General features: G+C 47.3%; 2 protein-coding genes across 2 annotated transcripts; one reads left to right on the forward strand and one right to left on the reverse strand.

Annotated features, from left to right (window-relative positions):
* Positions 1-7: 7 nt before the first annotated feature.
* EURHEDRAFT_513840 (6PF2K-domain-containing protein) lies at positions 8-5,694 on the reverse strand (the record flags this gene model as incomplete). The annotated part of the gene is made up of 14 exons (XM_040786211.1): positions 8-2,290; positions 2,369-2,508; position 3,122; positions 3,409-3,633; positions 3,702-3,878; positions 3,934-4,305; positions 4,382-4,501; positions 4,564-4,671; positions 4,734-4,814; positions 4,865-5,034; positions 5,086-5,183; positions 5,245-5,280; positions 5,357-5,545; positions 5,681-5,694. The coding sequence occupies 14 exons, from the start codon at positions 5,692-5,694 to the stop codon at positions 8-10; spliced, it is 4,014 nt and encodes a 1,337-aa protein (XP_040640956.1).
* Positions 5,695-6,454: 760 nt separating this feature from the next.
* tom40 (TOM complex pore protein TOM40) lies at positions 6,455-7,692 on the forward strand (the record flags this gene model as incomplete). The annotated part of the gene is made up of 3 exons (XM_040786212.1): positions 6,455-6,766; positions 6,863-7,510; positions 7,585-7,692. The coding sequence occupies 3 exons, from the start codon at positions 6,455-6,457 to the stop codon at positions 7,690-7,692; spliced, it is 1,068 nt and encodes a 355-aa protein (XP_040640957.1).
* Positions 7,693-13,118: the final 5,426 nt, after the last annotated feature.

A 13,118-nucleotide genomic window follows, 5' to 3' on the forward strand; every position in this document is an offset into this window, starting at 1 on the left:
AATTCTTTCATGCAAACACATTCGAGATGGCATATATCCGCGTTGAAGTGTCTTCACTTGCAACCGCAAGCTCGAATTTGGACATATCTGTCCGAGAAGTAGGCCGCCAGGAGAGCTGGGTGATTGTCTTCGAAGGAGACACGGACTTATCTATCGTTACCAGGTGCTTGGCGTCGAGGCTCTCAACCTCAACCTGGTACACTGATAATTCACCACTGTCCTCACCCATAGCGAGGAGAAGCGAGCCATCCTGGACAGCTGGGAGGAAAGAGATGGCAGTAACGGAGCTTTGCAGGAAGATAGTCGATTGACAGACGAAAGATCCTTCTTCCATTCTCCAGATCTTCACAGATTTATCACGACCTGCTGTTGCAAAGACGGGTTTATCTGTCATGGGTGCCCATGACGTGTCTAGTATCATCCTAGAGTGTCCCTTGGGATTGGATTGCAGAAGCGAGAAAGAAGGCAGCTCTTGTTCGTTTCGTTGGAAAACGGCCCATTGGCGGTCTCGTCCAACACTGACAAGATACCGATCATCGCCGGAGAAACAGAGGCTCGTTATCGTCAACGAATGTGCAGTAAGAGGAGGTCGGATCTCATGCCAGTCCGATGTATCATACAAACGTATCACGGCATGGTCCAGAGAGCTGGCCTTGCAGGCAGTGGCAATCAATGTGTGGTCATGGCTGGCAGAAACCGCGGATATTTCGTAGCCATGGCCGTACAATTTCTCGTGCTCGGGCCATAGAGTGTAGCGAGCTAGCTGGTCTTCAAGAGGAGGTTCGTTTGACTCAGCTAAGCTGGCCTGGACTTGTCCAGCCTGTGCACTATTCTCATCTTCTTCTTCCAACGGGGTCTCTTCATTAGTCGCCTGGTTCGAAAGTCCGAGTACTGGCATTTGCGCAGTGTCTGGAAGCGTTTCCTCGGTTGATTGCTGAAATCCAGAAAGTTTCTCAAGGAGTTGAGCAATCTGCTTGGGCTCGTTGAACACTCGTAGAAGTTTTTCGTCTGCACCAGAGACAAATCTCGCAGAACCCAGAACGTCCACACAATTCAGATCATAACCATGAATTTGTGGCCTTGCAAATTCATGCCATGATTCTAGCTGTTCGCGCAACCATTGCGCATGGAGACGTGTGGTCTGATCCGCACTTGTCGAGAGAAGATATCCACCAGACGGTTCCCACCGTATACCATTGACTGATCGTACATGGCCGGAGATTCCCAACGTTTGGACCCAGATATCGACGTCTGCATCATACCCCCACGACCTCCAGCTACCTGTTCGGCCCAAGCTTACAACCTGCTTACCATCTGGCGACCACAAACCAATCCAGAACCCACCTGTACTGCCAGTGGCCGTCGTAGAACCCTTCTGCACGCTAATCTCCCCCATGCGCTCCATCGAAACCCAGACACCAGAGACAGAGTCTTGCTCCCAGATAGTCAGGGTATTATCTGCTGATGCAGCGAGAAGCTGCTGTCGCTCCGGGTTAGGATTCCATGTTGTGGTGTAGATCCAGTCCTCATTTCCGAAAAGAAGCGCTTCAAAGGTGATCGTATATTTAGATCCCGATGCCTCAAATTCATAGGCTTTGTTCGTCAATGTAGGTTCCATTCCTCCCAACATAGGGTCTGTCTCGTCTGTCGGTGCAGCCGGTGCGGCTTCTCCGCGATGTACTCGCCAAAGTCGAATGTATTTGTCCTGACTAGCTGACGCCAGCAGAAGATCGCCCGTCTTGCTCTGCTTGTCATTTGTGAAAGAAAGCGATCTCACCCACGCCTCATGGCCCGATAGTGTTGCGCAAAGTTCAAACTCAAGATCCGTTGCCGTGTTCTCAGAAACGAATATCTGCACAATGTTCGTGGTTCCTGCAACCGCCAACACAACAGGCCCCTGCTTCCCGTCGGTCTGGAGTCGGCTTAATGATAGGGTCATGGGGAAAAATCGCGGCTTCATAGTTATGCTCTGGACCAATTCCGCACCTGTGCCTTCGTCGACAGAAATTCTCCACACTCGCACGCTTCCATCCGCTGCCCCCGATGCGATAGTATTCGTGCCATCGGCCACCGCAACCGCATTTACTGAGCCCGTATGTCCCTCAAGAGTCTGTGCAAGTACAAATTGGCACCCGTCCGTTGTGCTGGATCGCCATATCCGAACGGTGCGATCTACCGATCCGGTAACGAGGAGTTTCGTGCCTGTCGATGGACATGTGTAGAATCTGACTGCGCTGACCTTGTCGGTATGTCCGACGAGGAGAGAATGGACCCCGCGTTGAGAATTTTCCTATGGGCAACCGTTCAGCATTCATTTCGCATGGAGGAAAAGCAATATAACAAAAGTAAGGCAGCTCGTAGTACTTACTCTTGGGTCCCACAAGGCCACATTCTGGTCCGCACCAAAGGCGAGCACGCCCGACTGAACGTCCCAGTCGGCGGCGGCCGGGTGCCGGTTTCCCCCAGCGCTGATATAGTCGGTTGTGATGGACACCATGGAGACTACGCCTAATACAAATATTATCGATCCTCCGGCGTGGCAGAAAAGGAAATAAGAACCTAAAATAAGTGGGTTCGGAGGGCGTCGCTACTATCGCAATGGATCAAGACCCGGAGAGATTGAAGGACGATTTTTTGTGAACGCGGGCTTATCGATAAGGGTCTTGTCAAATCGGAGAACCCCTCGTCATTTTGTCCATCGATTAATCAATCATTCTACAGCCTTCATACTATATTAGGCATTCTCTGCTGATCATTCAAACCATTAACGAAACATTCTATTTGGCTGATATACCGCTTGTTGGGGCTTTTAACTCGTCCAAGATGGCTACCTCTGCGCCGAAAAAAAATGATTCGGGTGCTATTTCGATCACTGTCGAGTTCACGTTCGTACTCTCTTTCTATTCTGTTGATGACCCGAGATAATCTCTAATACTTATTGTTATAGTGGTGGTCTGGAGATTTTGTTCTCAAACGAGCGCAAACATGATATCGCAATTCCAGCGCAGTTAAGCGACGGCAGTCGGCCAAATATCGCCTATCTCCTCCAGTACCTTGTCGATAATGCCATGAGGGACGAGAGGAAAGATTTGTTCATATTAGAAGACAATGTGTAGGTCACCCTGGGGAAGAGAGACAGGTTGCGCATCGTTTTTCTGATTGACGAGCAACAGGCGACCCGGGATCCTTGTACTTATTAACGACGCCGATTGGGAACTTGAAGGTGAAGAGAAGTACGAGCTTCAACAAGGAGATAACATTGTTTTTGTTTCTACGCTTCATGGTGGCTAGCGTCTTGTCTTCACGTTCACGCTCAATTCATCACATTTATTTCATGCATGGATATACAACAACGAAGAAGTTACAGCAGCCGCAATCCGGAGTTCAGCCCTAGACAACGTCCTCAACGTGTTGCTGTGTGATTCTTTCCGGCTCGCGTGGTGTCCGCAGCCCGTTCTGTGGCGTGGCTAGCCCCTCTTGCGGGCTTCCCAATCCACCACCGGCCATGGGGGTGGTAATACCGCTAGGAGGGACTGGGATCTTGAGGTCTTGCGGCGATCCTGGGATAATCTCTTGTGGAAGACCGGGAATATGGATCCTTCGCGCCTCATTCTGGTAACTCTCGGGGATTATCTAGGATAAAATGTCAGTCGATATTGAGACAAGAAGCAAAAAGAGAAGACGAATCTCAAGAAACGTACCTCAATAATTTCATCTCGAGGGAACTCCAAAAATGGAATGTCTGCAGCGTTGCATGCCATAAGATATCCGTACAGTACTCTCAACACACTTTCATGCGCAATGATGAGGAGATCATTTTGTTCACGCTCAAGTTCCAAAATGATAGGCTCGAGACGCACAGCTAGGTCATGATATGACTATCGTGTAATCAGCCCATGCGCAGACGTTAACGTAGACATGGAAGAGACAAACCTCTGCACGAGGATACCGGTGATGGTAGGGGTCAAGGTCGTGTTTAGCCACCTCCTCTGGATATTCTAGGCGTATTTTCCCCTCGCTCATACTCTCGCACACGCCTGGGTTGAGCTGACTCATTTGCGACCTCTGTCGCACCTTGTAACCACTCTCATGCAAATATTTGGCGGTCTCGATTGTTCGGCGTCTTGTAGATGTCCATACGGTCAATGGTTTCAATTCATAGCTTTGCTCTCCCCGGTCAAGCATCTCCTGCTTTTCGGTCTCCCGATGCCGTAGCAAAAATTCAGTCATCTTCGTTGCATACTCTTCACCTTGTTCCGACAAGGACGAGTCCGACTTGTAATTTGCTTCGTGCGAGACACCTGCCTAGATATACCAATCATAAATCAGTAACTGAGCCTTTCCCAACCCCATGAAGGAGTAGCTGAGAAATTTTGCTTACCCGTGCGAAGTACGTATGTCTGGATTTGATATGAAGATTGGTAAGGTAGAAAACAATTCGGTGCGAGAGGTATCCGAAGCTACAGTTATTGACGATCAATCTTTCACCGGCATTCATCATCTGCACGAGTTAGATTTGATGTTCAAAGCAGAAGAAGGATAGCAGATGGAGATTGTTGATACCTTGATGTAATTCAAGTCCTTCTCCTCCATTGTCTGGAATTGTGGGATACGAGAAGATATCCGAGTCAAATAGTGCTTCACTGCATCCTCCGAGGACCAGCCTACATACTAATAGGGATTAGTAAATCTCTTGAGAGCTTAGACGTATAGGAATAGAAATTGAAACTCACGTCCGGTGAAGAAATCTTAACCCTACGGACGTTCTCCTCGATGATCCGTTCATCATCACACCATGATTCTATGAACAAGGTCTTTGGCCAGGTTAGCCTGGTTGGTCATTCCAGGGAGCCGAAGAACATACCTCAATATCGTGCTTCGCGAACTCCTTAGCCAAAGACCTTCTACCAGCAGCCAAGGGGTTAACAGCGTCGTATATCGCGATTTGACCATTCTCATGGTTCAGGAAGTGATAGATATCCTCGCGGCATTTTCTCACTATCTTTTGCCTCAGGAGTACCGATGATGCCGATGCTATACCTAGTTAGCCAGAAAAGACAAGGTCACTGAGACAATATTACTTGCCGTTGACATAGAAGTAATCGTCTGGCATGTCTTCACCAAAAGGAATAGTAGCGCGTCTGTAGTCTCCTAGGTGAAAGATTCTGGTCTTGACACCGAGCCTATAATACTATAGTTAGTCTACGCCGGGGTTTCCAAAGACGAGAGAGACCTGAAACAAACCATCGAAGATATCGTGCTAAAGCCACAGATATATGCCTGAACCAGAACAAACATGTCAGCGGCGATGATCCAACCCGCATGAGTCGATATGGTTATGGTAAATGAAACCAACGTTTTCCCTCTCGCTGGTAGGCCAACGGTGATGATGACAATTCGACCTGAATGGAAAAGACGGCCAGATTCCGTGCTGTATAGCTGAGCTGGTGCGAGGTCCGCCTTTTCAGGTAGATCGTGAATGGCATCGACGAAAGTAGACGATTTGCGGCGGAATCGCGGAGAATTGGCAACGATCTCTGCGGTTCTGGTAGCAACATGTTAGTTTCACGCTCATCTAAAGTAGCTTCGAACTTGTCCTAATGGACATCTTTCATAAAGGGCAGCCGAGACAAGCCTGTGGCCAGAACAGGTGGGGATAAGATAAACAATCCCGACTTACAACAGTGTATCCATGGTTGAGCAATGATGGTAACAGACGAAACACAAGCGGTTTAAAGGATATAGAGTCGTAATTCGAAGGCACGTTAATCAAAAAGTCGTTCGTAAGATGTAAGAGGCTTAAAATCAGAAGAGAATTCCTCTTAAGAAAAGGCAATCTGTGAATGGTATGGTATGGTTTGGCGGCAGCTGAAGGGATAGGGAAGGTGCGTTGCGCAACCCGCTGAGCGATTTTAGCAATTTGGGCAGTCCCTTGCGAACGATGTATAACCAGCGACCAAAGACGATTGCAGAAGAAGAAACGAGCTCGACGTAAGAAAAAGGAAAACAGCCACCGGTCTTTTGTTATTATATCATATTGCCATTTCTTGGAGGAGCAGCGGTCCCCGCTAGATCCCAAAGCGGCTTAGCGCGGCTCGGGGTGACTCCCGTAGTCTGCAGGCGCCAGAAACGCAGCGACCAACTGCCAAGCGCAGCGGAAAGCAAAAGTGACTTTTTTTCAAAGCTCTCTTCAACTTATCCTCAATACCTCCACCGCTGGCCCAGACATAGCCCGGCGTCTTTTGGCAACTGACAAGTGACGGTGCTTTGATTCTATTTTTCCCTTTCCTCACAAGCTCCAATTTCAGGGCTGGTCTCGGAAGTTTTCTTTTCCTTGTGCCTCCACAAATTGCAAAGGCCGCATTTCTCGACTAGCGTCACGACCCTCGGTTCCCGTATACCACATCCTCCTCTCCGTACTAATACCGACAAACCAACCCTATACTCCGTCACAATGGCCGATTTATCTTCCGCTTTTTCTTTCCTGACGGACAATTCCGTTGCGGCTGTGGCCAAGGATGCATACAACTCGTTCTCAGAGCGCAGGGAGGCCCTCGGCCTCTCCAACCCGGGAACTGTGGATAACATCGCGAGGGAGGTGCAGAAGGAGGTCTTGCTGTCCAACTTCATGTTCACAGGTCTCCGGGCAGACTTGACAAAGGCTTTCAGCATGTCTCCCCTTTTCCGTGTGTCGCATGCATTCGCCATGGGCTCGTCGGGTAACCTGCCTCCGTACGCTTTCTCGGCCATGTACGGAAGTCCCAGGGTAGGTCATGTTCCTGTTTCTCTTTACAATATCTATGCGGGTTTCTTGTGGTAAGATGTTTGATTGGGTTACTAAGAGAATTTATTATACGAACAGGTGTTCACGCAAGGCAACTTCGGAAGCGATGGCTCGCTTGCCGCCGTTGGTAACTACCGCTGGAGTCCCAAGTTTGTCACCAAGGCCAACACACAGATCATGGCTGGTGCGACCCAGGGTCTGCTGCAACTCGACAATGACTACACTGGTGACGACTTCTCGGCATCTATCAAGGCGTTCAACCCCTCTCTCTTGGATGGCGGCCTAACCGGAATCTTCGTCGGAAGCTACCTTCAATCCATTACCCCCAACCTGGCTCTCGGTTTCGAAGCGATCTGGCAGCGTCAGGGAATGAGCACTCGTCCCGAAACTGCACTTTCGTACTGCGGCCGTTATAAGACCAGTGACTGGATCGCCAGTGCTCAGCTCCAGGCTCAGGGTGTCTTCGCTGCCTCGTACTGGAGAAAGCTGTCTGAACGTATTGAGGCTGGTGTCGACATGAACCTTCAGTTTGCTCCCAACCCGGCGGCAGCTATGATGGGTGCTCCCAGCAAAGACGGCACTACCTCCATTGGAGCTAAATACGACTTCCGCGCCTCTTCGTTCCGTGCTCAGGTTGACAGCACCGGTAAGGTCAGCTGCCTTTTGGAGAAGCGGATAGCTATGCCCATTGCTCTCACTTTTGCCGGTGAGATTGACCACGCTAAGGTGAGTTATGTCTGTCACGTGTTCCTAATGTTTTGAATATTCCCTCGAGCTAACCACTTATGCTTTTTCTTTAGCAATCTGCCAAGCTTGGTCTTGCTGTATCCCTCGAGATCGCTGGTGAGGAGATGCTGGAACAGCAGGAGAAGATTGAGGCTCACGGCATGGTTCCTCCTCCTTTCTAAGCACCCATTAACGAATAGTTGGAATTAACGAAGCCAACTATTATGGGAGGGCAACTCGTTAATGTTCACTACCCACGTTGCAGCTGACAACCTTTTTTCATCCCTATGTTTTAGTAGTTTCTTCGCTTTCCACCTGATGTATCACTTTCTCGGGTTTTCACGTCAAAATGCGGTTTGCCGGTGCAGGGAGATAGTCATTTGGCGCCATGGAACCATCTCTTTTCCCGTTTTCTGTATAGAACCATTTCCGTTTTTTCTCATGAATTTCTTTTCCTCCGCTTTCTCCCCTTTTTGGCTATGGCCTCATCTATGACTTACTGGCCCGCCCTCTTGTATGTTGTTGTTTTCCTATTTTCACTGATGGTTATCTTGACTGGTCAACATGAGACATGCATGAAGCACGAGGATTACGTTTGGTTTCGCATCATAGATGAGGCAATGTAAAACAATGTTGACGATCTGATGTGATCCTGTACTTTGCAATACCGAATAATGAGGATGAGTGATTAGCTGGATCTAGTGAAAGACAAACAATCGGTATAGGTGACTTGGTTCTAGGAGGTTGCCATGTACATGCCCTTTGCCGGCTTGTTGTGCAGGGTCTTCAAGTAGGACTGATATTTGAGACATGAGCACTCAGACAAACTGCGTATAAATGCTATTATCTTTGAAAGACTCTTCTGAGGCTTCGTTTAAGGGATCTCGCCTGCACCTACAGCTGTACTCCGTGAATGGCATTGGTACTGGTAATACGGCATAGAAAAAACTCCCTTTTGTAAAACTCAATAATACACCCGTCAACCTAGTCCCAGCAGAACTTTGATAAGAAACTATCAGAAACGATAAAAGGACCATCACAATAAGATGAAAACCCAGAATGACCTCAGTTCGCACCTCCCCTGGCCCAAAGCGTCTGCCTAACGAGTCAATGACAATCGGCCGTGGGGTTGCCCTATACCGTTCGGGGTAATTGAGGGAGCTACTCTTCATGTTTCATGTCTATCGAAGCGACTCCATCGTTTATTGAAGTAGCCCATTATTCTAGTTGGCTAATGCTAGGGACGGCATTCGTTTGTTGGAAACCTAGAGGTTAGCCTTGGTTAGGTGTCAGGCACCGTATCCTGATACCCGGACTGAGTGCCGAGACTGGCATATTCGGTCCACAACATCTGTGCCCTAGTGAAAGTGGATTCTACAAGCGTTCTCTACCCCTGGATATGGAGAACATCCCTAGAATTTATGTTCGCCCTTAAGGCTATCTCTTCATTTTCTCTATCCTACGCCGTAGACTTCTGCTGAGTAGATTCGATGTTTCGATAGAGAGTTTGATTGATTATCGTAGGATCCACGATGACGTCATTCCATTGAACCCACGGCCGAGTCTTATTTCGCGCATAGCGGCATTAAGTAACATGCAGATTTTTCTTAGGCGAATGAGATCGCTTTGTATCATGCGTTTTAATTAAATAGCTCTCCTTATATACGGAGAGTTCATCTGCCAACAAAGTATGTACCGACAACGAGACGAAATTGCAGTGGATCTTCGTTCCCGATATTCTACTTCGGAGTCTGTCATTATTGGCCTCTGAATCTGAGGTACAAACTGCCTACAACCGGTGATTGATTGAAAAATATTCAAAGAACCAGGGTTCGTTTTTAAGGTCTGCGGCTCGAATGATATTGGCTGTGTTTCAAATTGACCAACAGTTTCGGGTGTGGCCATGTTAGAGCCGTATACTCCACACAGTAGGTGGAGAGGTACACAAAAGAAAAGTACTGCATATCTAAATTTTGGTGTCACGGCCAAGGGAGTGGCACTGCCCTAGATTCTTCGGCTTTATTACGCCGTCTGACACAAGAATGCTGCTATAATTATCGTTTGGGCATGAATACATATTATCTCGTGACAGGTCGAACCCTAGATAATGTCAGATAATAGTGAGATCACTGCCCAGTGGTTACCATCGTCCCTGAGGCCCACGGGTTCCAATCATGTGTAATGTCTGGACTCGATTCGTTTGTGTTTCCTACTGAGTAAGGCAAATGGACGAAGGGAATGAATGTTGCCGACGATAATACTGATGATTATCGTTGGAGACATACAGAGTAGTCATCCATACCAGGGTCTCAGCTAATATCCGTTCATTGGACGTGAAATTCCCCTACCTGTGCATTATTAGTTACAGCCGAAGTAATTTTTCGGGCTTCACAGCAGCATGTCAAGCATGCATAGTAGACGGGTACCGATGAAACGACCAATGAAGTATCGAGTATCTCCTGATCATGACGCAGCACAAGATTTTTCTCCTGAGATATTGATTGCTTGGGTACTACTCTGATAAAGCCCATCCATCCTTGGGCAGTCAAGCCAGTCCAGTTCTTCACGTGTCAGCTGACATTCATCGGAAAGACAGCATGGGCGGTATCATAATCCCAAAGCCACTTGCAGAATAAGCTACAGCTACATACGTAGTATGCGGCGCAATTCCTGAGTTTATTTATGCAACTTTAGTTTTAAATGCTAGGAATGTCAGGCTGTCCGCTCACATGACTGTCAGAACAGCCTCAATTGATGCAAAAAGACCCATGTAGTAATCGATAAAGAGGGGGAAATCTCTCAATTCTCAATATTCTATATGCAAAACGAAGTCATACTCTACTCTGACATGCCATTCATCTGACCTGCATTTAAGACTTAGATCTTCGTTGGCCAAGACCGCACTGTCCATAAGTCGCTCCGAGCTCCTCGTGCATACCAGTTTGTACTTAGGCGACTGGGTCTGCAAGCTTTAGGTGCACCTGTTAGGTCTACAGTCAACCATTGATTCCATTCCCGCAGTATGTATGTGGTAGTGGACAGTAGTAGTACTACGACAAACGGAGTATTACTAGACTCCAATATCCTCCAACCTTCACCATAAACCGAATTTCCATGGTTAAGTCTCTCGCATAAGATGTAATGAGTAGTTATTCACGAGGCCCATGACGTCAAAGCCAAGATGCGTTGACCTACAATTGGAGGGAGTGTCCATGGTACAAATACTATGTAATTGTATATTGACGTCGTAAATTACACCGTATAAGCGACTGACCACTCAAGCCTCAGCCCATTAGCGATATAAGCCAATCACGATGCTCTTGCGGGGGGAAATCGTTGCTGGTCACCCGACACTTGATGGTTCAATCCGCAGGACGTTACAGGGGTGTAACTGGCCCTCTTCTTATGCACTAGCCTGTATTCGGTCTAGCGGCAACTAAACCAGTGGCTGTGACTTCATGGGTGTTCCCATTTGGTGTCGGTACTGTACTAGCTTAATACCAGGGGTAATTTTGGCAGATTAAGACCCCCATAATTACCGAGACTAGTCTATTTTACATGCATTATTGTTAACCAAAGAAATGAGCGTTAGGGGTGAAAAGAATACAGAATAAAAAAAAAAAAAAAACTGCTGTGAGAGGAACGTGGCTGCAATTCTTCATGATTGTTCCTTGGTAACGTCGGAATCTATCCAAACCCTCGGAAGATGACGAAACCCAAACATAATTGGCATGGACTGATGGAAGAAAAGCGAATGAATGAAAAATCATAATTTAAACTTACCGTATATGCCCGATCCGTCCTCATTGCTAACCGACGACATACGGTCTTCTCCCGAGCGAGCGCTTAGCAGTAATAGTGATGGTCGATGGTCGAGGTCGGCTACAAAATGTTCCGTCTACAGCCGCCGTCATCAATGGTAACTGGGTTGGCATGTGCTGAGTAGTAGCATGTGCTACAACTATGTATATATATTCCGGACTTTAAACTATCTACATTCAACTGGAGCATATCTAAAGCTACCTTCTCTATCAAAGTACATATGCATAAACACACCTTGCTTCCTGTATGGAGGAGTAAGGGTGGCATAATTTCAGCATTAATTTCAGTATGTGATTTATTACATTATTACTGGCTCCATACTTGACCTATGCCCCGCTTACTACTACTGTACCAATTTAATAGTACATACTGGTACGGCCGATACCATGATGTATTTTTGGTCATGTGTCCCTCTTTTTTGTACTCTTTACTCAGTATGATATTGACTAAAATATTATCGCCATTTTTTTTTTTTATGGACAACTCCAGATTCATTTTGCAAGTCCAATACAACGTATGGAGTACTCCGTATAATTATGTATAATTTTTTAGTTTGGTTTGAATGCCCAAACCCATGTCTCCATATGCCGGCGGCCGTAAAGAGCAATCCGACTTGGGCCCTCCCCCAGCCATTGACCTACTTTCATGGCGTCTCTCCACACACTGCCACCAGCAGCTCTGTGCACTGGGCTTTAAACTATGACAACCTTTTCTATTATTATGGTCACTCTGTACGGAGTAATTGTTTGTCGTAGTGGCCAGTAAATCAAGTAGAAAATAATAATAGTAAACGTGCCAATTTCCTCTCCTCTTCTACTTCTTTGCCCCTCTGTTTCCTCTCTTTCTCTATTTCTACTCTGTATTGTTCCCTCAAGTTGCCTCCAAAAAACCGCCGCCCACGAACTAGATATTGGGACAGGCGCTTCCGCACCGGATCTCTTTTCACCTTCCTCCCCCCAGACAACCACCAGATTAATTGTCCTTTTTCAACTTCCTTTTTTTCTCTCACATACTTTACTCGAATAGAGTAATTTCAAATCTACATCTTGGTTGTCTTTATTCTGGGTTGCTCTCTTCATAAACCCGGCGTTCCTGCAGCCCTCGCGTGTTCGGGCTTCGTCGCTGGACCAACGTCACCTGCTCTCCGTCTCCCTCTCTTTCTGCCTTCTCCCTCTCTTCCTCTCTCCTCCTTCCACCCCCCTCTCCTTCTACATTATTTCAGAAATTTATTATCCGGCTAAACCGCCCATTCTCACCTAACTGGTGAGCCGTGAATATTGCCCCTTAATTATTCCTCTTTTTCCCATTTTTCTTTTCTTTTTTCTTATTAAGTATCCGAACTTGGTCACGGATACTGATCTTCTTCCTCCCCTCCCCCTCTCCTTCATATTCCCCTTTGGTTGAATCCGCATTCTTTCTTCCTACCTTCCATTCTACCTAAAGGGTTCCTTGCGGTGGTCTATTTATCTGGTGTCGGTACTATTGGCACTCTATTCACCTCGATTGGTTCTCATCTGGTCCTTTTTGGTCCTGAGCCATTCTCCCCAAATAACTTCTTGCGATTCGTCCGTCCCGCAGCCTAGTCCGCTTTCTCTCAGCTCCTCAACCTTTGGGTCTCACGCGCACCTCCACTCAACATCCACCACACCACACCCACTCCCATTACTTCTTCCGTTCGGATATTCCGCATATCCCAGGGCAGATCCAATTAGTGCTCCATCTATCGATCAAAAATAGCTGCCCGAATCGAACCTCGCAGTTACCACTATTCTTTTTTTGACCGCCT

This window comes from Aspergillus ruber (genome assembly GCF_000600275.1).
Source record: "Aspergillus ruber CBS 135680 unplaced genomic scaffold scaffold00006, whole genome shotgun sequence".
NCBI classification, from domain to species: domain Eukaryota; kingdom Fungi; phylum Ascomycota; class Eurotiomycetes; order Eurotiales; family Aspergillaceae; genus Aspergillus; species Aspergillus ruber.